The 27,303-nt window shown below is 37.4% G+C and overlaps 1 protein-coding gene across 9 annotated transcripts in view; it reads right to left on the bottom strand.

Annotated features, from left to right (window-relative positions):
- The window catches only part of EML5 (EMAP like 5), a 156,521-nt gene that overhangs the window by 74,272 nt on the left and 54,946 nt on the right, over positions 1-27,303 (bottom strand). For all 9 annotated transcript variants that reach the window (XR_014059527.1, XR_014059526.1, XM_081510333.1 and 6 more), the window contains exons 9-17: positions 22,126-22,382; positions 20,815-21,027; positions 11,568-11,735; positions 10,792-10,898; positions 10,166-10,284; positions 8,287-8,473; positions 5,020-5,125; positions 2,659-2,752; positions 1,603-1,703 (exon numbers count right to left, since the gene is read on the bottom strand). Coding sequence is in view for 7 of the 9 variants with exons in the window: in XM_081510333.1 (XP_081366459.1) it covers positions 1,603-1,703; positions 2,659-2,752; positions 5,020-5,125; positions 8,287-8,473; positions 10,166-10,284; positions 10,792-10,898; positions 11,568-11,735; positions 20,815-21,027; positions 22,126-22,382 (1,352 nt within the window). In the remaining 2 variants the exon portion in view is untranslated. The remainder of the gene's footprint in view (positions 1-1,602; positions 1,704-2,658; positions 2,753-5,019; positions 5,126-8,286; positions 8,474-10,165; positions 10,285-10,791; positions 10,899-11,567; positions 11,736-20,814; positions 21,028-22,125; positions 22,383-27,303) is intronic.

Consider the following 27,303-nt stretch of genomic DNA (forward strand, 5'->3'; position numbering starts at 1 on the left):
GGAATTCCAGTTGAGCTATTTCAAATCCTCAAAGGTGATGCTGTGAAAGTGCTGCACTCGATATGCCAGCAAATTTGGAAAACTCAGCAGTGGCCGCAGGACTGGAAAAGGTCAGTTTTCGTTCCAATCCCAAAGAAAGGCAATGCCAAAGAATGCTCAAACTACTGCACAATTGCACTCATCTCACATGCTAGTAAAGTAATGCTCAAAATTCTCCAAGCCAGGCTTCAGCAATACGTGAACCGTGAACCTCCAGATGTTCAAGCTGGTTTTAGGAAAGGCAGAGGAACCAGAGATCAAATTGCCAACATCTGATGGATCATAGAAAAAGCAAGAGAGTTCCAGAAAAACATCTATTTCTGCTTTATTGACTATGCCAAAGCCTTTGACTGTGTGGATCACAATAAACTGGAAAATTCTGAAAGAGATGGGAATACCAGACCATCTGACCGGTCTCTTGAGAAACCTGTATGCAGGTCAGGAAGCAACAGTTAGAACTGGACATGGAACAATAGACTGGTTCCAGATAGGAAAAGGAGTACGTCAAGGCTGTATATTGTCACCCTGCTTATTTAACTTATATGCAGAGTACATCATGAGAAACATTGGGCTGGAAGAAACACAAGCTGGAATCAAGATTGCTGGGAGAAATATCAATAACCTCAGATATGCAGATGACATCACCCTTATGGCAGAAAGTGAAGAAGAACTAAAGAGCCTCTTGATGAAAGTGAAAGAGGAGAGTGAAAAAGTTGGCTTAAAGCTCAACGTTCAGAAAACTAAGATCATGGCATCTGGTCCCATCACTTCATGAGAAATAGATGGGGAAACAGTGGAAACAGTGTCAGACTTTATTTTTTTGTGCTCCAAAATCACTGCAGATGGTGATTGCAGCCATGAAATTAAAAGACACTTACTCCTTGGAAGGAAGGTTATGGCCAACCTAGATAGCATATTTAAAAGCAGAGACATTACTTTGCCAACAAAAGTCCGTCTAGTCAAGGCTATGGTTTTTCCAGTGGTCATGTATGGATGTGAGAGTTGGACGGTGAAGAAAGCTGAGTGCCGAAGAATTGATGCTTTTGAACTGTGGTGTTGGAGAAGACTCTTGACAGTCCCTTGGAGTGCAAGGAGTTCCAACCAGTCCATCCTAAAGGAAATCAGTCCTGGGTGTTCATTGGAAGGACTGATGTTGAAGTTGAAACTCCAATACTTTGGCCACCTCATGCGAAGAGTTGACTCATTGGAAAAGACCCTAATGCTGGGTAGGATTGGGGGCAGGAGGAGAAGGGGAAGACAGAGGATGAGATGGTTGGATGGCATCACCGACTCAATGGACATGGGTTTGGGTAGACTCCGGGAGTTGGTGATGGACAGAGAGGCCTGGCGTGCTGCGATCCATGGGGTCGCAAAGAGTCGGACACTCGAGTAAGCGACTGAACTGAACTGAATGAACTTGTCAAAACTGAAAAACCAACATGTTTGTTACATTACCACTGATTGAACTCCAGACTTCAATACCACATTGAACTTAATCAAATCACTTTCAAAAGTAACAGTTACTTAAAATTTCAAAGGAAGAAAAAAGAAGCACTTCCTTACCTGCTCTACGCCAAAATTTCATGTGTTTAATTCCAGCTGTAATTAATTTATCAGGCACGTATGGGTTCATTTTTACAACAAAAATCTTATCTTTACTTCCTCTGAAATAAATACAGAAATGATTTAACGCTAAAGATAAATCTCTCCGGTTACAACCTTTTGCCTAGTCCATACCCTATCTTGATTACTCCATTACTTAATGCTTGGCCCACTAGGTTTGGGCTATGTAATCATGCTTTTGTACATTTGTTATTCTGTCATTGTTTTAATTTATTAAGTCTTCTCAACAGAATCTTAAAAGATAGGAACAGTGAGAACTGAACTTATTTTGGATAGCATCTACTATAGTACTGTGCAGAGAGAATGTCATTTGTGGCATAAATGAGTTTAAGAAAAAAATTTTTTATAGTAATCAGTTATACCTTAATATAATCTTTACAGAGTCCTCTTAAACTATCTTTTATCTGAGTACTGTTTATATAGTGTGAGAAAAGCATTTATCTGTATTTTTAAAATGCTTTATGTATCACTTTAGGGAACAGGAAGTTAAAAAATAGTCTCTGACACTGCTACTTCCTCCTTTAAAGCAATTGTTAATATTTTTACTATTACAGAAATAATGCTCCCTATAGAAATTTAGGAAATGAAAACTACAACAGAAAATAATCTATAGCTTTGTGATATGTGTATATGTATCTCCTTTCACTCAAATACATGAGCATTTTATCATGTTTTCAAATGACTACAGAATAGCTTATCTTAGAGTAAAATTCACTCTACCTACCTATAAGTAGACATTTTAGATAATAGCTAGTTCCAATATCATATTATAGTTACATTAATAAGTGTGTTCACAAAGGATAAACCTACAAATGAATTCTGAAATCATCTTGTCTTTTTACCACAATTACACTATTTATTCAATGGTAGTAAAGGCAGCAGCAATTAAATATGTTACATGTTTACTTGATCTCAAAACTGTTATAATTTAAAAACATTTAGCTGCAAAGGAGTTTTAGTCTTTTGCCAATGTGATAGTCAAGTTTCTCTCCCTACCTTGCCACTGAGAGTTTCTCTCCTTTCTTCCAGTCCCACAGCACAACAGTGTGGCTATCATCTATTCCAGCTGAAGCCAAACGTTTCCCATCCGCTGTGAGAATTAGTCAGAGAAACAAATCGACCATTAACATTCAGAAGATAAAAGCAGTGCGTATCCTGTCACCACCATGCCATATTTAAAATTTTACAAAGTAATGTTAAATGGTAGGCATGCATATAGCTGGGCTTCCCTGGTGGTTCAGTAGTAAAGAATCCACCTGCCAATGCAGGAGACTTGGGTTTAATCCCTAGGTTGGGAAGACCCCCCTGGAGGAGGAAATGGCAACCTCCTCCAACATTCTTGCCTGGGAAATCCCACGGAGAGAGGAGACTGGTGGGCTGCAGTCCATCGGGTCACAAAAGAGTTGGTCATGACTTAGCGACTAAACAACAACAATGCATCTAGCTATGAAGCAGCAGACTTCATAAGGGGGAAGAATAGTTTCTCAGTGCATCTGTCCGCTGACTTTTTCTCTGACCTCATTTACCTCATCTATCTATCAGCCTGGGATAGGGGAAAGGAGGAAGATAAGACAAGTGGAAAAAAGATATTTAAAAGATGAGAAGGAAAGAGAAAACTAAGAAAGAAGGAAGAAATGATACACACCAATGAAATTCACCATAGGAACTCTACTGTGATAAAAGAAGTCATAGGGATTATAAAAAGTTAGTCAAGTAAAAAAGATATAGGTTACAACTTCCCACATAGCTCAGTCAGTTAAGAATCTGCCTGTGATGCAGGACACCCAGGTTTGATTCCTAGGTCGGGAAGATCCCCTGGAGAAGGAAATGGCAACCCACTCCAGTATTCTTGCCTGGAGAATCCCATGGACAGAGGAGCCTGGCGGGCTCCACGGGGTTGCAAGAGTCGGACATGACTTAGTGACTAAACCACCACCACCCAACTACATACTGCCATTAATATGACTGTTGTGAAAAAAAAATGACTGTAGTGAAGATCAATTATTTTAGTTGTTACTACTATCAAGTAACAAGTAATGGATGTTAGACAAGTGACTGAGCTAAGTCAGTCACACTGGCAGCTGTGCATGTGTTTAGAAGTTGGAAAGCTTCAGTCTGTAACACGATGTTTGCCCCTCTGCCATACTTTTTGCAAACCTTAATGGGTCTGTTATCGCCAGTGGTGCTTCTCACTGACTCCGCTATCATTCAGTTTCTTCACTTTCGGCAGATACGTGTAGGTGTTAATCCATTCCCTCCCAAACTCTACTATGAATAATTCACCATCTCTTCAGACAGAGCAGCAGAAAGCACAAATTTACTGTTTCTTAATATAAAATTCTCTATTAAAGGTATTCCACCCCTCTTCTCCTGCTGGCATGCTGCAGCCCATGGGGTTGCAAAGAGTCAGACATGACTCAGGGACTGAACTGACCCCTCTTTCCAATCAACACCCTAGCCTTCACTGTAGATCTAGGTGTAGTTGTTAAACTTTTATATATGTAGCAAACACTTAACTTTGAGATCTAAAATTATTCTCGTAAGACAGATTAGAACTGTCACTTCAAAGAGATGTTATATAACAAGTATTTTAGTTTTCATCTCTTTCTTTCTTAGCTTTCACCCTGCTGGTAGTGGTGGTACAGTCGCTCAGGTGTGCCCAACTCTTGCGACCCCATGGACTGTATCCCGCCAGGCTCCTCTGTCCATGGGATTCTCCAGGCAAGAATACTGGAGTGGGTTGCCATTTCCTTCTCCAGGGGATCTTCCCAATCTAGGAATCAAACCCGGGTCTCCTGCATCACAGGCAGACTCTTAACCGAATGAGTTATGAGGAAAGCCCTGCTTTTACTCTAAACATTTTCAAAGTTTATTCTGTGATTGCAAAACATTAAGGGAAATCAGGGTTTGCCCAAGTGGGACACATATACCACTAGTGGTATCTGAGATGTCGCCAGAGGTTATGTAGACAAACATCTTTTATTTTAATAAAAACATCTTTATAATAATGGGTATTAAAATTACAATCATTAAAGTGTAATTATAAACCAGCTGGCAAACTCACACTTTCATAGTCTTGATAGGCTAGGACCACACCATGCACACTTCAAATTGGTCTTTTTTTTAAAATGCCAATCAGATAACTTTATTCCCTTATTTAAAGCTCCAGTGACCTCTCATACATTTAGAATGAAATTCACATCCCAGGTCCTTTATGATGTAGTCCCTCTGCCTTCTTTATAGTGTCTCATGAAAGTCATTTTTAAATGACAAGTTTAGGCAACACTGATTAAGACAAAAATGCTGTGTACTGCCTCTGAATTTTGATCATTCTTACTGAGACAGAAATTCCCTTACCTGAGAAATCAACAGCACAGACACCATATTGGTGGTAGCCCTTTAATATCGACAATGGTTTAATGGTCTCCGTGTCCCATATGTGAACTGAGGGATCCCTACCTACCTAAAATAGAAAGAATGATAAAAGTCGTTTTATGCAATTAAACCATTTATTTTCATACCTACAAAAGGAAATAAAACAAAATATTTTACAACTTTTGTCATATTTGCTATAGATATCAAGTAAAAAATATGAAGATTATGTGATCAACATGTTTCCCATACGTTTGTTGAAAAGCTAATGAGACTAGGCTCAGTGTTTACAGGAAGGTTCTAGAACTATGTAGCTCCTAACCCTCACCCACTGTTTCAGTAGCAGAGAGAATGCTTCCTGAGCACCTACTACTGGCAGTGTTAGCGACCTGGTGTATGCTAGTGTGCACTAAGACAATTAGATAAATTCTGCAAACGCATTGGGAAAACGAGACCTTTTCTGCTAAAATAAAAACATCTGGTAATATGTGCTTAATGAGGATGAAAGGCTGTAGAGAAAATCCTCATGGAAATTATGCTACTTGTCCTGGGACTTCAAAAAGTGTAGGCCTTGGACAAAAAGAGAAGCAAGCAAGCACATTCCAGGCTAAGACAATGGTACAAAGATGCAGAGAGGTTAAAGCACCAAGCAGGTTAACAGGACTTAAATTTTAATTATTCCTTTGGACTCAAGTAGTCACTCTCTCTATACAGATTAAGATATATTACAAAATAACTTTGTTTATAAAGGCAACTCCTGAAATAATAGGGCTGCCAATTATCACTGATTGAGATTAGTTTTATATAAATATATAACAAAAACAATACTGTGATCAGTGAACATTTCACTAAGTTATTAAACGCTTTCCTCTGTCCTGACATTTCTCTACAGATCTACTATTTTCTATGTAAGCTGGAATTCTAAATCACCATTTTGAGTTACTTCCAGTTTAGGTTTCTCCCAGGTAATATGAATTGCTCCTGTTAATATTTTGTTTTTCTCTTCTTAGTGTTTTTTTTTTGGCTGCATGGCATGGCTTGCAGGATCCTAGTTTCCTGACCAGGGATTGAACCTGGCCCCTGTAGCAGAAGTGCGGAGTCTTAACCACTGGACCACCAGGGAAGTCTCCTCCACCGTCTCTTTGTTAGTGTGAGTGCATGCTTAGCTGCTCAGTCAGGTCCAACTCTTCACGACCCCATGGACTGCAGCCTGACAAACTCTTCTATTCATGGCATTCTCCGGCAAGAATACTGGAGTAGGTTGCCATTCCCTTCTCCAGGGGAATCTTCCCAACCCAGGGATCAAACCCAGGTCTCCTGCACTACAGGCAGGTTCTTTACCATCTGAGCCACCAGGGAAACCTGGTCTTTTTGTTAGAGTCCCAGCTAAAAGTCTAGGATAGGAAGAGGTAAGGTTTTCCTCCACTACATTGGTTATCCAGGGATATCCTGTGGGCATATTGACTTTTAATTTAATTTGGCCCAAATTCCCTAAAATGCCAGAATCATGGTAGTAAATGACCAGTTTTTATAATCTCATTCCAGGAGTATCAGAATAATGTCCAAACTCCTTCCTACAGCACAGCAGGTGATCCTTGCTACACACAACAGGCATATAATTGTGTGTTAAGAAGAACCATTGATATAAACGGACAGTGAAGGTAAACGGTGCCTCCGAGGCCCCTGCTAACCCATTTAATTAGTTCCTCCACTAATGTCCATCAAGAACTCTAAGATTTGAACTTTAGGGTTCTCACAGTTATTTAAAGAAGCTATGTTTTATTTCAGTTTTTTTTTTTGCTCCACTGTTACACAACATAACAGAAAACGTTCCCCAACCTCCCCTCTGTCAGGTAAACTACTAAGTTCAAATGGCATCATCTCTATGAGGGTTTCCCTAATTCCATTAGGCACAATTAATCAGTCCTTTATTACATTTCAAGAGGGCTTTATACACATCTCTACCGGAGTGGTTCTCAGCAGGGGATGATTTTTGCCTTCCAAATGCTGTCTGGAGATATTTTTGTTTGTCACAAGTGGGGAGGGTAGTATTATTGGCATCTACTGCAGAGAGGTCCGAGATGCCGCTAAACATCGTACAATGCTCATGATTCCACTATACACAAAAATCCAATTATTTGTACAACAAAAAATTATCTGGCCCCAAATGTCAACAGTGCCGAGGTAAGAGGCCCCGACCTGTGCTTCTGACCTTGCATCACAATTTCCTTGCACGTTTGCCTTCCCTCACATAGTAAGAATGTTCTGCCGTGGCAAGAAGATGTCCTGTGTATATTCCCAGGGTTCTTCCTGGCACACAGCACATGCTCTGTGAGTGCTTTTGAATGAACGGAAGAAAGGGGGGAGGAAGGGAGGGCGGAGAGGAAGGGGAGAAATAAACGGTGAGGGGAGAGGCAAACCCAGGGAGCGAAGATGGGAGAAGGCGTTTTCTTTCCAAGGAAGCTACCCGGGATGATGCAGGTGGCCCACCCCCACCCTCAATATATCCCAGAAGGCGTCCTTAACCCAGGGTTCAAAGCCAGACAGACTAAGGATGTTGGGTTTTGCTACTTATTAGCTGAGGGATCTTTGAGAAAATCATGTATTTTTCTTAAACTTAAAATTCCTCATTTACAAGCTGGGGGAAATGGTTTCACTCTCATGTAGGTGAGGTGAGAATAAAACAAATATACATTAAGAAACTAGTACAGTGCTTACACAGAGTAAAGTGCTTAAACACAGTGAGAATTTGTAAGTATACCCCTTCCTTTCCTTCTCCAAGAACAAACATATAAAGATGTTATCAGTTATGACTTTTCTCTGTGTTTCTACCTTGCTAAACCTGAACATGTTACTATTATGACAGAAAAATAAGAACACAGTCATCCTATTTGTTACAGAACATTTCTTAGATAATTCATTTTAGATAATTAAAAAACCAGACTTCTTGGCTTTGTGTTTTTTATAATGTTTACTCACAAATTAAAAATATATATATACATTATCCTGACAGAAAGAAGTGAAGTCAGAGCTTACAGTTCAAAATTCAAATTATAATAATAATTAAAACAATAAAACTCTAAGGAAAACTATAACAAAGAATTTTCATTTGTAATATGGAAATAAAATCCCATTCTAAAGAATTCATTTCCAGGAATACAAAAGGAAAAAAAATGGACTAATCTAACTTTAAACCCAAACAAAGGTCTAACCTATCTAACCTATTATCACATAGTCTTTCAAAGGACCTACCTGGCCTGTTGCCACGTAGTCTTTCAAAGGATGAATAGCCAGGCAAAGAATATCATCATCATGACCCAGGTAAAAGCGCTGTGTGTTCTGTTGTCGATTGTAAATGACACCCACTGCTGCCACATGGTATACAATTTCACCAATTTGAGTATAAAACAGATTACTTCGACAGTCATAACCTCTGTAACTAAATATAGAAAATATATCATATAACATTAACTTTGGTCTTTCACTGGTAACTATGGACTATACAGAGGACATTCAATTTCCAGTTTTACAAGATATTGAATATTTTAAAAAAATACAAATATCTCAGATCCCAAAACTTTTGTGAACTGCTCTGATTACAGATGGCTAAATCCAAGCCACAATACTCAGTGAAAAAAAGTACAAAAAAGTGTATACTGTACATTACTATTTGCATAAATATAAATACTAAATTTATATATTATAAAGCAAAAAATTGCTTTTTTTACAAGTGAAAGCGTATAGAAAAGAATGTATATTTGTATTCATTTGTATTATACATAAATATTTCTGAAATTAAGTAAAAGTAATTCCCTTTGGATAAGGTGGAATGATAGCTGGGAGGGCAGATGTAGGAAGATCTTCAGAGTGTATCCTTTTATATACATTGTTGAACCATGAAAATATTATTTATATATATATATATATAAACAAAAATAAGTTTAAACTACAATTTAAAAATAATATATATGTCCAGAAAAAAGCAACCAGGTCCTCTAAAAATGACCAATATAATTCCATTTATAGGAACTTTCTTTGCACTTCAAAGAAACCCAATTCATAAAACATAAGTGCAGAGAAATATTGCCTATTTTAGCCATTTGCAGCAACATGGATGGACCTAGAGACTGCCATACTGAGTGAAGCAAGTCAGAGAGAGAAAGACAAATATCACATTTATCACTTATATGTGGAATCTTAAAAAATGGTACAACTGAACTTATTTACAAACCAGAATAGAGTCACAGGATGTAGAAAACAAACTTATGTTTCTGGGGGGCAAATTGAGGGAAGGGATAAATTGAGAGATGGGGCCTGACATACACACAATACTATACATAAAACAGATAACTAATAAGGACATGCCACATAACACAGGGAACACTGTCCAATACTCTGTAATGGTCTATAGGGGAAAGGAATCTAAAAAGAGTAGACACATGTATATGGACAACTGATTCAGTTTGCTGCACACCTGAAACTAACACGTTGTGAATCAACCACACTCCAATAAAAACAAACAAAAAACCCCCAAATGCTTTCACTGGAGGAAAGCTTTTACTAAATAAATCTGCTTTTAAACTCTTAAAAACATTATAAGCCAGGTAAGAAGATGATTACTACGTGAAGGGAAGGAAAGAGTTGGACTGGAGACTGTTGTCCCAGGATGAAATGTGAGCCCTGGATTGCTAGATGTTCTGAGAGAATCCAGAAACAGTATTTTATTGAAATTAAGACATGAAGGCCAAATTGCTTAGGCTAAAACAAGCCACAATATCATTCCAAATTAGACATATTTAGGGGAGATGATAATCTCTTATATTTCACTTTTTTTTTCTTGCTTTAAGATAGATGAGTTTCTTATAAATACTAAATTTTCACAAGACAAATTAATTTTTTATTTAACAAATACTTATATAATGCTTATTATGTGCCAGACAACACTCTAAGTCACCGCAAGTATTGACTTATTTACTCCTCACCAGAACCCTATGAAGTAAAGTGCTGTTACCTCCATTTTACAGATGGTGAGACAGAAACACAGAGAGGTTAAGTGACTTGCTCAGAGTCACACAGCCAGTAAATGTGAACCAAAATTCAAACGCATAAATGAAAAGTGGTTGTTTTGTACCCGTGAACGAAGTGTAACCGAATACTGTTTCCTGGAGCCCGCTCTCTTCTTTTAGAAGCGCCACTTTGTTGTTTCTGTTTGTATTCTTCTTTAAGCTGAGGCAGATCTTCTTTGTAAACCTTTAAATAATATACATAAGTAGAAATATTCTTAGAATATAAATTAATAAAGGTGTTGTAGATTCCTAATGTAACTTCAGACACTGTGGTAACTATGATCACTAAACTTTTAATAACTGTCTTAAATAGGAAGGTTCTTTATGAAATTTGCTTCCTTGGAAAGACAAACTAATTTACATTTTCAAGTATCACACTGACAGATACATATTCAGGCTCTGTGAAATTTTTATACTTTGTAAGAGAATATTTTAAAGGAAATCAATGTAAGTGTACTGTGACAAAAAGCACACATATTATATAATAAAACACAATACAGGCACAGTTAGTATATCAAGCACTTAATATAAATAACATTTTATACAACTATACTTTAACTCTTAAAGAAGGAAACAGCTATACGTTTCTTGGAAACTTACAAACCACAAAAGATAACAACAGATGAGTAAACAAGGAGCAAGATAAAGAAGAAATTTTTTCAGGAAGAGCTCACATGGTAATAAAAATTACCTGCCGACGGTAAGTGAGCTGGGTCTCTTGCTCAATTTCAGAATCCAGTTCCGGAACATCAGACAGGTCTGAATCTGATTCATCACTATTAGAGTCTACAAGACTTTCTGTAATTTATAAAAATGCATCATTACTTGTTTAAGTAAGATTCACTTTCAAAACAGCACAATAAAATTAATGATTGAGAGCTGACTGTGCCAACTGACATGGAGACAAGCCATAAAACAATCAAATGAAATTACCTATTCAAGTGACACAGATGCCAGTAAACTGCACTACATATTATCTTCCTCTCCACTCACTGCAAACTCAATAGCTCCTTTAAATCCCTTCACTGGCTGCCCAATGACCGCTACATCAAATTTAAATGTCTGTGCAAATATAAGTAAATATAACCTATAATTAACATGAAAAACAGCTAGAAAACACTATATGTAAGAGATGAACTGACATTAGATCATTTTTCTTGTCAAAAAAACCCAAATATGAAACCTAGATACCCATCTCCCAGAGAATATATTAAATGTTTGCTTTATTAATGTATGTTTTTCACTCATCAGATAGATTAAAATATAACCAAAGTACTTTGTAGCCCATGCTCTGTGACATTTGACTTTAAACATATAGACTTAATATTTTAATTTAAAATTTCCACTAATAATAATCTATACTGTTAACATAAGGCTAGTGTACATCTCAATAGTAAAATTATTATTTGGGAGTTACATGAAGAATTATTTGGCAGAAACATTGTTTAGGCAGTATGTACTACTCACCTTGGGGAGCTATGTGAAGAGCATCCTTTAGTTTTCTCTCAGGAATAAATTTCCACTGAAAGACAGAGTGATCTGCTCCACCAATAGAAATAACCCACTGATAATCATGTGACCATCTGACATTAGTTACATGAGCTGAATGGCCAATATATTTTTTAAACTTGGCCCCTATAACAAAAATATACCTTTAAATTGATAAACAAATGCCAATACACACAAAAGCCAATATAAACAACAATTTCTACACCTGAACCAATGCATCCTACTTCTATTACTTTAGTTATGATCAAAGGGGAAAAATATTAATTCAAAAATTCAGTGAACAAATGAATGGGTGTACATGAAGGGGTGGAAATCTTTGCTCTACTGATTCACAATATAATTTCGTAAGAATCACAAGGGTTGTGAAGCATTATCTTACTGCTTTAAGAAATGCCTGCAGCAACGAGAGTTTTCATTTCACAATGTTTTCATATTAGGATTATTTGAATGTTTTGGCCTGAGGCCTTCAGTCTTAAGTGACACTGACCAATCTAACCTTGCCCCCACTATTCTCAGCCCTGGCTGAGGAATATCCTGTGAAAGCTTAAGTCATCATCAAAATACACACAAGAAGGACTACACACCGAAACCACACGGGATTGACGCCAGGAGTGCAAGGGTGGTTTAGTCAGAAACCAGTGCGATACACCACGCCATGCGATACACCACGCCAACCCAAGTGAAAAATGTCCAGCTGTCCAAACAACTGTCTTTTATAGTCATTTTTGAAACCTGTATATTTTGTATAATGTCTTTCAATGTGGGTTTGTCCGCTGTTGCTTCATGATTAGATTCAGATGTGATTTTTGCACAGACAATGTTGTGTCCTTTTGGATACATCATTTCAAGGGGCACAATTCTATCATTAGTGATGTTAAGTAGCAGCATTTGGAACCACAGTTCTCCAATTGTAAAGGAGTTGTTTAACTTTCTGGCTAATTTTTTTAAAAATCCATGTGATGATGGGAACCACTTTGGTGATTCTAAAGTTCAGAATATATTTTCTATATTCTGCTTAGATAAACCTGATATTTGGCAACATGCGTATGTCTCTGTGAGAGTACAGTAAACAGAATAATGTTTGACTTCATTTTGACAATGTTTTAAAAGCTTTATATGAAGTTATATAAAGCCTGTATTTCAGGATGACAAAGATCCATCAATTACAAACTTCAGAAAAACTTTCACCTTGGCCATGAAATTAGGGATAGCCATCTTAATCAAAGCATAAAATTTTAACCAAAACTGTATAAATTACAATTTACTTCTACCCAATGGAAATGCTATTTCAGGAATCAATTTTTTATGTAGCTTAATAGAAGTCAGTAACCTTTTAGATGGGTAACTTGCCACAATTCACTCCACAAAGTCTGATAAGTTAAGACTGAGTCCCATCCTTCTTATATGAGACTGCATTATTTGCCTGTCAAGAGGACTTTGGCTATTACTTCCTTTGATGGGGCCCTTCACATACTCTTGGGCACCAGAGAGTTCTAAGCAGTAAAGCCAGAAATTTTAGCAAATAAATTCCAAGTTTTTAAATGTACTAATTTTGTTATTTTTAGAGCAAATGAAGAAGAATTATTTGAGCACCTATTCTATTTAACTGTACTGGGTAACAGCTCCGAGAGAGGTACAGATAATCCTGTAAGGCTTTCCAAGTTACTTTCTCTGTGAATTTTCTAAGATCAATTCCTCTGGAAGAACCAAGGCAATTCAACAAGAAAGCTATGGAATAAGTCTAAGAGAAGCCAGCTACTTCTAATCAAAGTGACTTTATTAATGATTATTCAATAACCAATACTGTTTAACTATGATAAACAATTTATCTTAAAAGTAAACCCTAGATATCGTATCTTTTAAGAAGTGACCCTGACTCACCAAGACCAACCACACCCTCTTATGCGCTTCCAGGGTTCCCAGCGATTACCCCATGTGATTATATCTATGACACTAAAATACAATACTCTATTCACTTATTAACTCTTCTAATAAACCATCAGCTCTCTGAGGACAGGATGGCATCTACTTTATCAGACATCTCTAACGCCTGACCCATAGCAAACGTTCATCAGGTATCTGAGCAAAGAGAAAGAAAGGAAAACAAAAAAAAGATCATATTTTCCCTCACTCTGCCTATAACCTGAACTGAAACTAGATTTAGAGGAGGCAAGAAGAGTACTGAGAGGGCATGAACTCCAACCTTTATGAATCATTAAAGGGGACAAAAAGTCTGCTGTAAAGAATATTAGAGTTGAAATAAAAAGACTAGAGTTTGAGCGTTATCTTGACTACTTAAAAGGACAGGAGCTTGAGTGCATCACTAACCTCTCTCAGACTCCATTTGCATTTAGTATAAACTGGATCAAAAGCTCTCAAAGGCCCTTCATTATTAAAAACCGACCTATGATAAGAAATGATAAAAGAATAGGTAAAACCTAAACAGTATGTCCTCAATTAGGACTAATATCTCAGAGAAAAGATTTACCAAGAAAAGTGGGAATGGTTATAAAAGCTTTCATAATTTAAATGAGAAGAAAATGATAATTCTTGGTGAGGATAAAGCAATATATTGAAATATTTATTTTTTAGTGGTCTCATTTCTTTTCTCATTTATTTTGGGGTATATTTTAACACAAAGTTAACACAAGCTAAATCTATTCATTAAATTGTAGTAATGGGAAAAAAATTTTTCCCATTTAACAGTGTTTTGATGACCTTAAAACTTCTAGATGTAAAATATAGGAGAATGTCTTTTTTAGCTCTAGTAAAAAGTAGAATTCCTTATACTCAAAACAGGACTATTCAGAAAAAAAGGAGAAACTGACTTGACTACAATGAAATGAAAACTAGTCAATAAAAGACATCATTAAGAAAATAAAAAGTCACAAACTCAGAAAAGACATTTGTAATCCATAAAAATTACAAATCATTTGTATCTAGAGTATATAAAATTATTTCCATAAAAAATAAAACAAACAACTCTAAAAACAGGCAAAAGATATGAGCTTGTGTTTGATAGACAAGGAAATGCAGAAAATTAAAAAATATTGGGAAAGATGGTCAACCTGATTATAAACAGTAGACAAATGTAAATTAAGACAATGTGACACCATTTACACTAACTAGATTTAAAAATAAAAACTGTGAGAAACCATGTGTGGAAGAAGATATAGATCAACAGGGTTTTGTAAAATGGTATAACTATTTCGGAAAACAATTTGGCATCTTCTTATAAATTCTCTATGACTCAGCAATTTCATTCCTAAGTATACATCTTTGAAAAACTTGTAATTATAGCAAAAGGCTGAAAAGAACCCAAATGTCCACTGACAGGAGAATAAACACATGAACTGTAGCACATTTCACAACAGTTTTTACAGCAATGAAAAACAAATACATAGCACTACATGCAATAATTTTCCTTTCAGAATTTTCCATAGTTTATTGTGATCTACACAGTCAAAGGCTTTGGCATAGTCAATAAAGCAGAAATAGATGTTTTTCTGGAACTCTCTTGCTTTTTTCGATGATCCAGCGGATGTTGGCAATTTGTTCACTGGTTCCTCTACCTTTTCTAAAACCAGCTTGAACATCTGGAAGTTCACGGTGCACGTATTGCTGAAGCCTGGCTTGGAGAATTTTGAGCATTACTTTGCTAGCGTGTGAGATGAGTGCAATTATGTGGTAGTTTGAGGAGCATTCTTTGCCATTGCCTTTCTTTGGGATTAGAATGAAAACTGACCTTTTCCAGTCCTGTGGCCACTGCTGAGTTTTCCAAATTTGCTGGCATATCGAGTGCAGCACTTTCATAGCATCATCTTTTAGGATTTGAAATAGCTCAACTGGAATTCCATCACCTCCACTAGCTTTGTTTGTAGCGATGCTTCCTAAGGCCCACTTGACTTCACATTCCAGGATGTCTGGCTCTAGGTAGGTAATCACACCATCGTGATTATCTGGGTTGTGAAGATCTTTTTTGTGCAGTTCTGTGTATTCTTGCCACCTCTTCTTAATATCTTCTGCTTCTGTTAGGTCCATACCATTTCTGTCCTTTATTGAGCCCATCTTTGCATGAAATGTCCCCTTGGTATCTCTAATTTTCTTGTGCACTCCAGTATTCTTGCCTGGAAAATCCCACTGACTGGGGAGCATGGTAGGCTACAGTCCATGGGATGCAAAGAGTCAGACAGGACTGATCGACTTCACTTTCACTTTCTTTTAGGTCCCTACCATTTTTGTCCTTTATTGAGCCCATCTTTGCATGAAATGTTCCCTTGGTATCTCTGATTTTCTTGTAGAGATCTCTAGTCTTTCCCATTCTGTTGTTTTCCTCTATTTCTTTGCACTGATCACTCAGGAAGGCTTTCTTATCTCTCCTTGCTACTCTCTGGAACTCCGCATTCAAATGGGTATATCTTTCCTTTTCTTCTTTGCATTTAGCTTCTCTTCTTTTCACAGCTATTTGTAAGGCCACCTCAGACAGCCATTTTGCTTTTTTGCATTTCTTTTTCTTGGGGATGGTCTTGATCCCTGTCTCCTGTACAACATCACGAACCTTAAACTTTAAACCTGTATGCAGGTCAGGAAGCAACAGTGAGAACTGGACATGGAACAACAGACTGGTTCCAAATAGGAAAAGGAGTACATCAAGGCTGTATATTGTCACCCTGCTTATTTAACTTATATGCAGAGTACATCATGAGAAACGCTGGGCTGGAGGAAGCACAAGCTGGAATCAAGATTGCTGGGAGAAATATCAATACTCTCAGATATGCAGATGACACTACCCTTATGGCAGAAAGTGAAGAAGAACTAAAGAGTCTCTTGACAAAAGTGAAAGAGGAGAGTGAAAAAGTTGGCTTAAAGCTCAACATTCAGAAAACTAAGATCATGGCATCCAGTCCCGCCACTTCATGGCAAATAGATGGGGAAATAGTAGCTGAATTTATTTTTTGGTGCTCCAAAATCACTGCAGATGGCGACTGCAGCCATGAAATTAAAAGACGCTTACTCCTCAGAAGGAAAGTTATGACCAACGTAGACAGCATATTAAAAAGCAGAGACATTACTTTGTCAACCAAGGTGCGTCTAGTCAAGGCTATGGTTTTTCCAGTAGTCATGTATGGATGTGAGAGTTGGACTGTAAAGAAAGCTGAGGGCCAAAGAATTGATGCTTTTGAACTGTGGTGTTGGAGAAGACTCTTGAGAGTCCCTTGGACTGCAAGGAGATCCAACCAGTCCATCCTAAAGGAGATCAGTCCTGGGTGTTCATTGGAAGGACTGATGCTGAAGCTGAAACTCCAATACTTTGGCCACCTGATGCAAAGAGCTGACTCACTGGAAAAGACCCTGATGCTGGGAAAGATTGAGGGCAGGAGAAGGGGACGACAGAGGATGAGATGGCATCACAGACTCAATGGACATGAGTTTGAGTGGACTCCAGGAGTTGGTGATGGACAAGGAGGCCTGGCATGCTGTGGTTCATGGGGTCAGAAAGAGTCGGACACGACTGAGCGACTGAACTGATACTGATACATGCAATGATATTTTAGAATCTTAGAAAAGTGGTGTTGGGTAAGTCCCCATCACATATCTGTTTCATTGTTCAATATTTGTTTTTCCAAAGAAGTTTCTCCTGGAATCTAAAAAATGTTTTTGACCAATGTAAATTTTCATTCGTCAGTAAGTACTGAGTCTTGGCAATTATTAACAGTGATGAAGGTGTCGGATTAAATCCACCTGCCCGCACCTCTCCACCCTTCGCCACCCTAGCCTCCTCACCCTCTACCAGAGCCTCAGGGCTGCTGCCTGGGAAACGCCTGATAATTTGAGAGGGGTTATGGTCCACAGCAGGAGAATCCAGAGAGAAGAGGATAATAATAGACAGAAAGAAAGAGAGAAAAATAGAAGAGTAATGCTTTGCGCTGGGTTTTGAGGGGGCTGAGCTTCCCTGGCAGCTCAGACAGTAAAGAGCTGCAATGTAGGAGACCTGGTTTCCATCCCTGGTCAGGAAGATCCCCTGGAGAAGAGAACAGCTACCCACTCCAGTATTCTGGCCTGGAGAATTCCATGGTGAGAGGAGCCTGGTGGGCTATAGTCCATGGGGTCACAACGACTGAGCGACTTTCACTTTCACTTATCTATAAATCATCAGCACCGGTTTTTTTCTTTGCGCTTCTCTGGTAGCTCAGTTGGTAAAGAATCTTCTTGCAATGCAGGAGACCTGGGTTTGATCGCTGGATCAGGACGATTCACTGGAGAAGGAAATGGCAAACCACCCCAGTATTCTTGCCTGGAAAATCCTCTGGACAGAGGAGCCTGGCAGGCTATAGTCCATGGAGTTCCAAGAGTCAGACACAACTTAGCAACTAAACCACCAACAAATTCCAGGTTAACTTCATTTTGTGTTTCAATTACAATGATTCTATAACAAGCAACTTCTATTACTTAACTTCTTTCTACATTTTGTAAAAGTTTTACTCCTTAGATTGTAACAGATATTACCTAAGTGGTTATCTAAAATACATTAATATATCAGACACAATCTTCTCCCAAACTTAAGTTGGATCAATAGTACAACTTACCGTAATGAAATAATGTACAACTGCACAACTAATCTAAAAGAGAACTTTTCTATAGTGATACTACTAGCTTTATGCTAGTTTGTAAATTCAATAAATACAGAATCTTAAAATACTTCTACTAATCTTTTAAATATGCAGTAGTTATGTTTTGTCTTCGCTCTCAATTACCTACCCACAGTCTCAAGCTGATGCACAAATGCCTAGAAATAAAAACTCTTGTCATAAATGTCTAACAAAAATCTAAAAAAAGAGAAAATAAGAAAAACATTTATACTTATATTCTTGAAGCAATAACTGAACAAGACTAACTTTTCTTTAAGACTTTGGTAAAATATTCCTACAGCAATTCAGAAGACTGCTGCTGCTAAGTTGCATCAGTCGTGTCCGACTCTGTGTGACCCCATGGACGGAAGCCCATCAGACTTCTCCATCCCTGGGATTCTCCAGGCCAAGAATACTGGAGTGGGTTGCCATGCCCTCCTCCAGGGGATCTTCCTGACCCAGGGGTCAAACCAGTGCCTCCTATGTCTCCTGCATTGGCAGGCAGTTTCTTTACCACTAGCGCCACCTGGGAGCCTCACTAGTTTCTATTGCTGCTGCTGCTGCTAAGTCGCGTCAGTCGTGTCCGACTCTGTGTGACCCCATGGACGGAAGCCCATCAGACTTCTCCATCCCTGGGATTCTCCAGGCAAGAATACTGGAGTGGGTTGCCATTTCCTTCTCCAATGCATGAAAGTAAAAAGCGAGAGTGAAGTCGCTCAGTCGTGTCCAACTCTTCACGACCCCATGGACTGCAGCCCACCAGGCTCCCCCGTCCATGGGATTGTCCAGGCAAGAGTACTGGAGTGGGTTGCCATTTCCCTCTCCACAGAAGACTACTACATATTTTATAAATGAAACAAAATTACTGAGCAATAAAAATACTGTCTTCTCTGTTCCAAAAGATAAAACTTGAGAGTAAATCCCATCCATTTGATTAGGAAAATTCAGAAAATTAAAATACTGTTTTTTCCTGCATGGAGGTCACTATATGAAACAATGAGTTGAAGCAATGTCTAAGATTAATATTATCATGATTCATCTTACTAAATCTCACATCTTCTAACTAGGCAAGTATCATCTGAATCACAATAAAACTCGTGCCTGGTGACTCTCATGTCCTGGCTATGTGGTAGAATCCAGAAATAGGTTACTTCAATTGCTAGAGATTTAGCTGGCCTTTAACATCCTTAGCATTACTCCTGGAGGCACTTTCCCATCCATCTAGGAAGCTGACACATGGCAAGCAGGAAGAGCCAAGAGGAAATCGCTGGTAGGACCTGGAACTCACCACTTGACTGTAGAGGCATCACAAACAATAGTCTAGACTTCCGGGAACTGTGGGCCCTGAACCTCAACATCAATGGACTGCCTAAACTGTCTGAATAAAACTGTTTCTGCTGTTTCCAAAATTACCTTTTACTAACTTCCATTTTAACATTTGTCCAACCGCTTTTATTAACAACCAGGTGAAAATTATGACTGCATCTGCTATAGATGTTGATACTCTCTAAGAATATACTCAACTGTACCTAATATAAGGCCCTATACTATAGGAGAGAGCTCTTAGAAAATTAAATCTGAGAAGAAACTTGGCTTTCTCTGAGTAGTATGGTTTTTTTTTTAAATAGCTACAACGAAAACTACTTTGTGCCTTACTTTACTTTATTTTATTTTTGGTTTCAGGAAGCTCAGATTCAGTTTTGATGTTTGACTACTGTCAATTTCTTTATCTGACTTTAACATAGTATTTCTATATATATTTCCCTTGGTATGAATTCTTACATAATTGTTTTAGTGCTGAAAGACTTGCCATAAGCTGACTCAAATACTTTCTGGAACAAGGCAAAGAACAAATAAATGACTAACAGAGCATTTCATGTAATTATCCTCAGGTCTATTAACAGATTGATTAATATCATTTTAAAAGACACCTAAGAAAAAGAGGTGATCCATAAAATATATAGAAAATAACCAGTGATAAGACCCCTTAATTTTCTTCTACCAGCAGTTATGAAAAATAAATATCAAAACAATGTATGTTAAGGGTTTAAGCAAAAACACTTTCTCGAAAACCAACAAACAAACCAATAGACTTTAAACTGGGACTTAAACTTAGACAGCTGACTACTTCATCAGAATTCTTAAGAAAATGACATAAGAAAAATGTCTCCTAAGAGATATATATTCAGCAAGTTAAATAAGTAAAGATAAGAAGTCATAAGAAAAGTATAACTATCATTGTATATTCTGACTATAAGAAATAATTCTGGAAGTAGAGAGAAAAATAACTCTTTAAAAAGAAAGAGGTAAAGTGTTAGCCTATTTATAATATATGAATTCAAAAATAACTAATAAAAACTTCATATCCCAAAATAAAAGTAACACACAACAATAATTTCTTAATTGTCAAAATATCGTAGCTATTTCCGTTCACTTTCCTATCTTTCACCAAAGAGTCACCACACATATTTTAAAAAGTATAAACCCTCTTATTTATCTTAAGACTAATTTTCTGTAAGAACCTAAAGGTCTTTCATAAGAGAGGTTAGTTAATTCTATTTTGAAAGAAAAGATACCTTTTCTTAAGCAAGGATATCGAAATAATTTTACAATCCCATAGTCATCAGCTGTAACTAAAACTTGGCCAATATAATTCCCATCTACTGAGTTTATATCATTGACATCTGAATACTTGGGCCAAATTCCATTTACTTCAAGGCCTGAAACGCATGTCCATGAAGCCCAGTGAACACCTTTTATTTCTTCTTTGTTTGCCACTTCTTTTCCTCCTAAAAATAAATTAGAATATTAATTTAAGAAGTTACTTCCTTTAATTTTTACTCATGCATAGGTTATAGTGATAACATGGTAAATTCCAAATTTTAAGTATCTTCCCAATCCAGTTAAAAGGAGAATACATGAATAGGTAAATGACTATAGTAAGGAAAGGAGAAAATTAAGTGCAAGAAGTTGTTAAAAAGCCACTACCAAAATTATACTGATCCAAAGAAATATAGATCTGATGATGATATAGCTTAGCAGGGTCACCCATGCGGACAATAAAACTGAACTATATTAAAATCATGCTATAGATCAGTCACAATGGGGTAACTTCAAAGGAAAAGGAAAAGTTATAAGAAAGTAGCAAATCATGTAATAAACCTAAGAAGATACATGGTTGAGAAAAAAGATAATTGAAAGGATCATAAAAGGATGAGTGACAAATAATACATTCACATTAGGCAACATGACTTTAGGATTGGTCAATCTTCGCAACTTACAGACTGTTAACGAAAACGGTTTGAGCGATGTATTAATTTAATTATGCAGCTGGTCTTATTAAATAAAGTACTGCAATATAATTACTAATTCATTAGGCATCACACTCAAGTACTGAGAGATATTTTGATGATTCTGTCTTTATTCTTCTCTTTTTAAAGCTTTGATGAAAATTCTGTTTTTCAAAATTAGTTAGCTACATTATTAATATTTGCAAAGTTTGAGATAACAACAGAAGACAAAACAATTTATAGTCAGACATTTATATCCATTATATTTAGTTAATTAGTTGCACCCATTAAAAGTGACATTTTGACTTTCTAATATACATTAGGACTTCACCATATGCTATTTGCATGGCATGGAATTCAACATAAAATAGGTCTGTTTTAGATCCTCCAAACAAAGAACTTTTAATTAAGAAGCAAAGGATTTCAAATGATAAGGCTGACTTGTAGAAAAAATCACAATGCCTCCAATATTAGCTCAGATTTTCTTTGATTTCCTATATGCAAATGTAACTGACACTCTGCCTCCAGTGAAATTCTAAGATATTTTAAAGGAACTAAAAATCTACAAATTATATATAATTTATAGGAAGTTTTTACCTGGCATCCTGTAGAAAAGTCTTTTACCATTCCCATCATTTGTCTGTAAATATCTACTGTCTGAGGACCAGTCCAGATGAGTGATGAAACTAAGTGATCCAACACACTCTCCAAATTTTTTATAGCGCTGAGCAACTCCATAAATATCAACTGAGCTGTCATTGCAACCAACAGCAAGGTAAGTTCCATCTGGTGAATATTTTAACTCATGAATTGCCTCCTTCCGATCTTTAATATGCACAACTTCTGTCATATCTCTATAAAGAAGAAAAAAAGAGACCATGAGGGAAAAAGTCACTACAGAATTAGTTCAGTTTTCCAATGTGTCTAAAATGACTGTATCAAGTATTTATAAACCATAAAATAAATGTAAATGATGCAAGTAGTATTAATTCAGGAATAATTTTGCTGAACAGAAATATATAAGGGCAATACATGCAAGAAATAGAGAAAAATGCTAAAGTTCAGTTCCTAAGTTACTTAATTTTAAGTAGTTCAGAGATTCATAATAAATTTTCAGAGTAATACAATAAAAGAAATCAAGCCATGGGATTTTTATGATGAAGCCTCTTATAAGTACTGAGCTTATAAAAAATGCTTAATTATAAATACCATGATATTCAAATTAAATTTTTGTAATGAACCAAATGTACAAAATTACACCCAGGAAATAGACGAGACATTGATTGTATTATTTCAGTAATATATTTGAATGTATATCTGTATTTAACTACCACATTATCTTTAGTTCAATCTCTCTGACCTCTTTGAAGAGAACACAATTCTTCCCAATTAGCGATCATTTCAGTCAGCAATGTTAAACATTTTTTTAATGATGCCTTATAACTGACTTTCCAGAATAATACAGGTATTGGTAACGGCCATAAAAATGGATAAACAGTTAAATACTACTGAGTTTGCAAACACATGGAGGTGGTGGAAAGGCAGAGAAGAGGGAGGCAGCAAGGGAGAAGGGGCAGGAGGAAGCGAGAATTTTACTTCCAACTATTACCACAGACTCTTTTCCAAATAAATTTTGCATTACCCATCTGAAATGCTCCCAATAATTTCAAGAAGAGAAGTATAAATGTCTATTTCCCAATCTTTACAATTCCTAAATAGACAATTTAAAGTAATAAAATTCGTATTTCTTTCAGAAACACTAAGTATTTAACTTTGTTTTAGACACATGGCATATGAATATGAACTCATCTTCTGAGAGAGACGGAGATAAAGTAATTATACTTCATAATTAAGAAAATGCAGTGAGTGCTCAAAAGGTTATGTATGAAGTTCTATAAGAAACACTGAAAAAGGGTTAAGACTACAGGCAGGAAGGGAGTGAGGAAGAGTGATACCTATTTGAGCCTAAAACCTGAGGGGCTGGCTAATTATAAAGGAGGAGCGAAGGTTTTCCAGAAACAACACACAGCATGAGCAACGCCAAGTCCATGGCACATATGAAGAGCAGTGCTTCCCAGGTGGTGCCAGTGGTAAAGAACCCCCCTGCCAATGCAGGAGATGGAAGAGATGCAGGTGTGGTTCCTGGGTTGGGAAGATTGCCTGCCAGAGGGCATGACAACCCACTCCAGTATTCTTGCCTGGAGAATCCCATGGACAGAGGAGCCTGGCTGGCTACAGTCCACACGGCTGCAAAGAGCAGGACAAACGGAAAGCACCTTAGCACAGCACACAGATAATACAATGTGGAAACCAGATAAGCAGGAAAAGGAGTGACCTGATGGGGTTAAAGAGACACACTGAAGACAGTGTGTAACCGACCTGATATGTCACCAAGGAACCTGGGCTTTACCTGCTGTTAATCATATAAAGAACGAGATTAAAATCATCTCCTTAACTATAAAAGGGAATCACAACAAAACAGAACAAATGAAAGAAAAAAAACACTTTTTAAAAAAAGCTTTTCTTGTCGACATCACTCTTGCCTTACACCCTACAGCTGGCAAGGCCCTCTTCCTAAGCACAGACTAACGTAGTTTTAGCTACCTGTACCCTTCCCAGTGACTTCTTCAAGTTCTAATTAAATTCATGCATCTTATCTCCCTTTCTCCATACCCATTCATCCATCCATCCAACCAGTTCAGTTCAGTCGCAGAGTCGTGTCCGACTCTTTGTGACCCCATGGACTGCAGCACGCCAGGCTTCCCTGTCCTTCACCATCTCCCAGAATTTACTCAAACTCATGTCCACTGAGTCGGTGATGCCATCCAGCCATCTTATCCTCTGTCGTCCCCTTCTCCTCCTGCCTTCAATCCTTCCCAGCATCAAGGTCTTTTCAAATGAGTTGGCTCTTCGCATCAGGTGGCCAAAGTATTGGAATTTCAGCTTCAGCATCAGTCCTTCCAATGAATATTCAGGACTGATCTCCTTTAGGATGGACTGGTTGGATCTCCTTGCTGTCCAAGGGACTCTCTCAAAAGAGTCTGCTCCAACACCACAGTTCATGGCTCAGCGGGTAAAGAATCTGCCTGCCATGTGGGAGACCTGGGTTTGATCCCTGGGTTAGGAAGATCCCCTGGAGGAAGGAAAGGCTACCCACTCCAGTATTCTGGCCTGGAGAATTCCATGGGCTGTATCGACCATGGGGTCACAAAGAGTCGGACACAACTGAGCGACTTTCACTTTCCATCCATCCATCCATCCATTAATCCATTCACCTAAATCTGTATGAAGATTTTTAAGAAAACATCTAAAGCACAATTTGATAGCTTCTATTTTTTTATACATTATTTATTAAAGATAAAATCATTCCAATATTAACCAAAAACATTAGTTAAATTGCTCACGGAAAGTTCTTCAGAGTTATTTTGTCTTTTTTTAAAGCTTTTTTGGTTTGAGAGATTTAACTTTGCCCAGTTACTGAGAGAAGTAAGTAGATATTCCAGGTTGTCTCTTGCTTTCTACCATGATGCCCCTGCCCACCAACCAACACTCAAGCACGCACACACACACACAAAACCAATCATGATAAAAGAGAGATTCTGACTGGTTTTACAGAATGTATTATGTTACCGTGCTAAGTCACTTCAGTCATGTCTGACTCTTTGTGACCCATGGACTTCCATACAATAATGCCAAGCTCCTCTGTCCATGGGATTCTTTACACAAGAATACTGGAGCGGGTAGCCAAGCCCTTCTCCAGCAGATCTTCCCAACTCAGGGACAGAACCCTCATCTCTTGTGCGTCCCGCACTGGCAGGTGGGTTCTTTACCACTAGTTAATGTGATTACATAAATCACAGAGGATGGTGACTGCAGCCACAAAATTAAAAGATGATAGCTCCTTGGAAGAAAGCTATGAAAAACCTTGACAGCATATTAAAAAGCAGAGACATCATTTTGCCAGCAAAGGCCCATGAAGTCAAAGCTAAGGTTTCTCCAGTAGTCATGTATGGATGGAAATTAGACCATAAAGAGGGCTGAGCACCAAAGAATTGATGCTTTCTAACTGTGGTGCTAGAGAAGACTCTTGCGAGTCCCTTGGACTGCAAGGAGATCAAACCAGTCCATCTTAAAGAAAATCAGTCCTGAATATTCATTGGAAGGACTGATGCTGAAGCTGAAGCTCTAATACTCTGGCTACCTGATGTGAAGAGCTGACTCACTGGAAAAGACCTTGATACTGGGAAAGACTGAAGACAAAAGGAAAAGGGCAGAAGAGAATGAGATGGTCAGATAGCACTACCAACTCAATGGATATGAATCTGAGCAAACTCCAGGAGACAGTGGAGGACTGAGGAGCCTGACATGCTGCAGTCCATGGGGTCACAAAGAGTTGGACAAGACTTAGTGACTGAACAGTAACAAACAGCAGGATTAAGACCAATTAGAAGTCTACTATAGATTGTGGTTGCTCAGACTTCAGAAAGAAGTGAAATGATTTGAAATACACAATATTAATCCTTACTGTTATAGTATATAATATATATGTTAAAGATATTATAATTCTAATCTTATTCACAAACCTTAATCAAAATGCTCCTAGGAAACTTATAAGGTAAGAAAAATCAACAAGATATGGTGACTGGATTAGCAATGATATTTAGAGAGGTATCAATGGTAACACCTAGTTTTCTGGCTTATTCAAGAACATGGACTACAGAGGCTCTTACTAGAATAGCTCCTGGTGGCCCGGTGGTTAGGACTCAAGGCTCTCTCTGCCCTGGCCTGGAGTTCCATCCCTGGTTGGGGAACTGAAAGTGCACAAGCCATGCAGCATGGCCAAAAAAAACAAGAATACATTTGAGTTGCTAAAATACTGACTTATTAGAGACAAGAAATTATTCACCTAGTTTCTTCCAGACAATAATGAAAGGGCAAGTAAATGTATAAATGAAAAAATAACCATCACTATTTTTAATGCGTAGCAGCTTTTTGATAGAAATTCTTAGGTGTTTTACATGCATTTTTAATTCTTGGTTGTGAAACAATGCCAATGTACTTAATGAAACTAAAATTTACTCATAAAATATTTAAAATAGCAAATTTTATATTATGTATATTTTATCATAATAAAAAAAATTAAGAGAAAAATCTCAGCATATCTCATTATAGAAACCCGCCCCAGAAAGAAGAGTCATATCTATAGAAGCTCAGAAGTACAAAAGCTTGATGAATTAATATCTGAGGAAGCGAAAGATATTTTATACATGTTAAAAGAAAAAGACTGAGATAGAAATAAACAGGCTGGAGAGATGCACATGATAGGCTTTGTCAAGAATTATAAACTTCATCTTAGAGATAGTGCAATGCTTTTATCTACTTTAGAAAGAGGAGGAATGCAAACAAATATGTTTTAAAAGGCATCACTATAACTGGAGAGTGGAAAAAGAACTTGAGGAAGCAAAACAGGAGATAAGGAGACCAGATGAGATGCTATTTCACCAATCCACCAGTAAGAAGTTAGGAGATAGCAGAGGTCTGTACAAGAGTACAATGGTGAGAATGAAAGGAAACAGATTAATTTGAGAGCTACTTAAGGAAGTAGTTAGTCAGAATTCTGTGATTAACTGGACGTGAGAGACAAAAGAGAGAAATGAATCAATGGTTTCTGGACTAGGCAACTGGGTGGACGGTCCCACTATTCACTAAACTAGATATGAAAAATATCATAAATACTTATTCTCGTGAACACGTGTGGCTCTACAGCAAACTTTT

Source organism: Giraffa tippelskirchi, chromosome 7 (genome assembly GCF_054371585.1).
Source record: "Giraffa tippelskirchi isolate mGirTip1 chromosome 7, T2T-mGirTip1v1.2.pri, whole genome shotgun sequence".
NCBI lineage: Eukaryota > Metazoa > Chordata > Mammalia > Artiodactyla > Giraffidae > Giraffa > Giraffa tippelskirchi.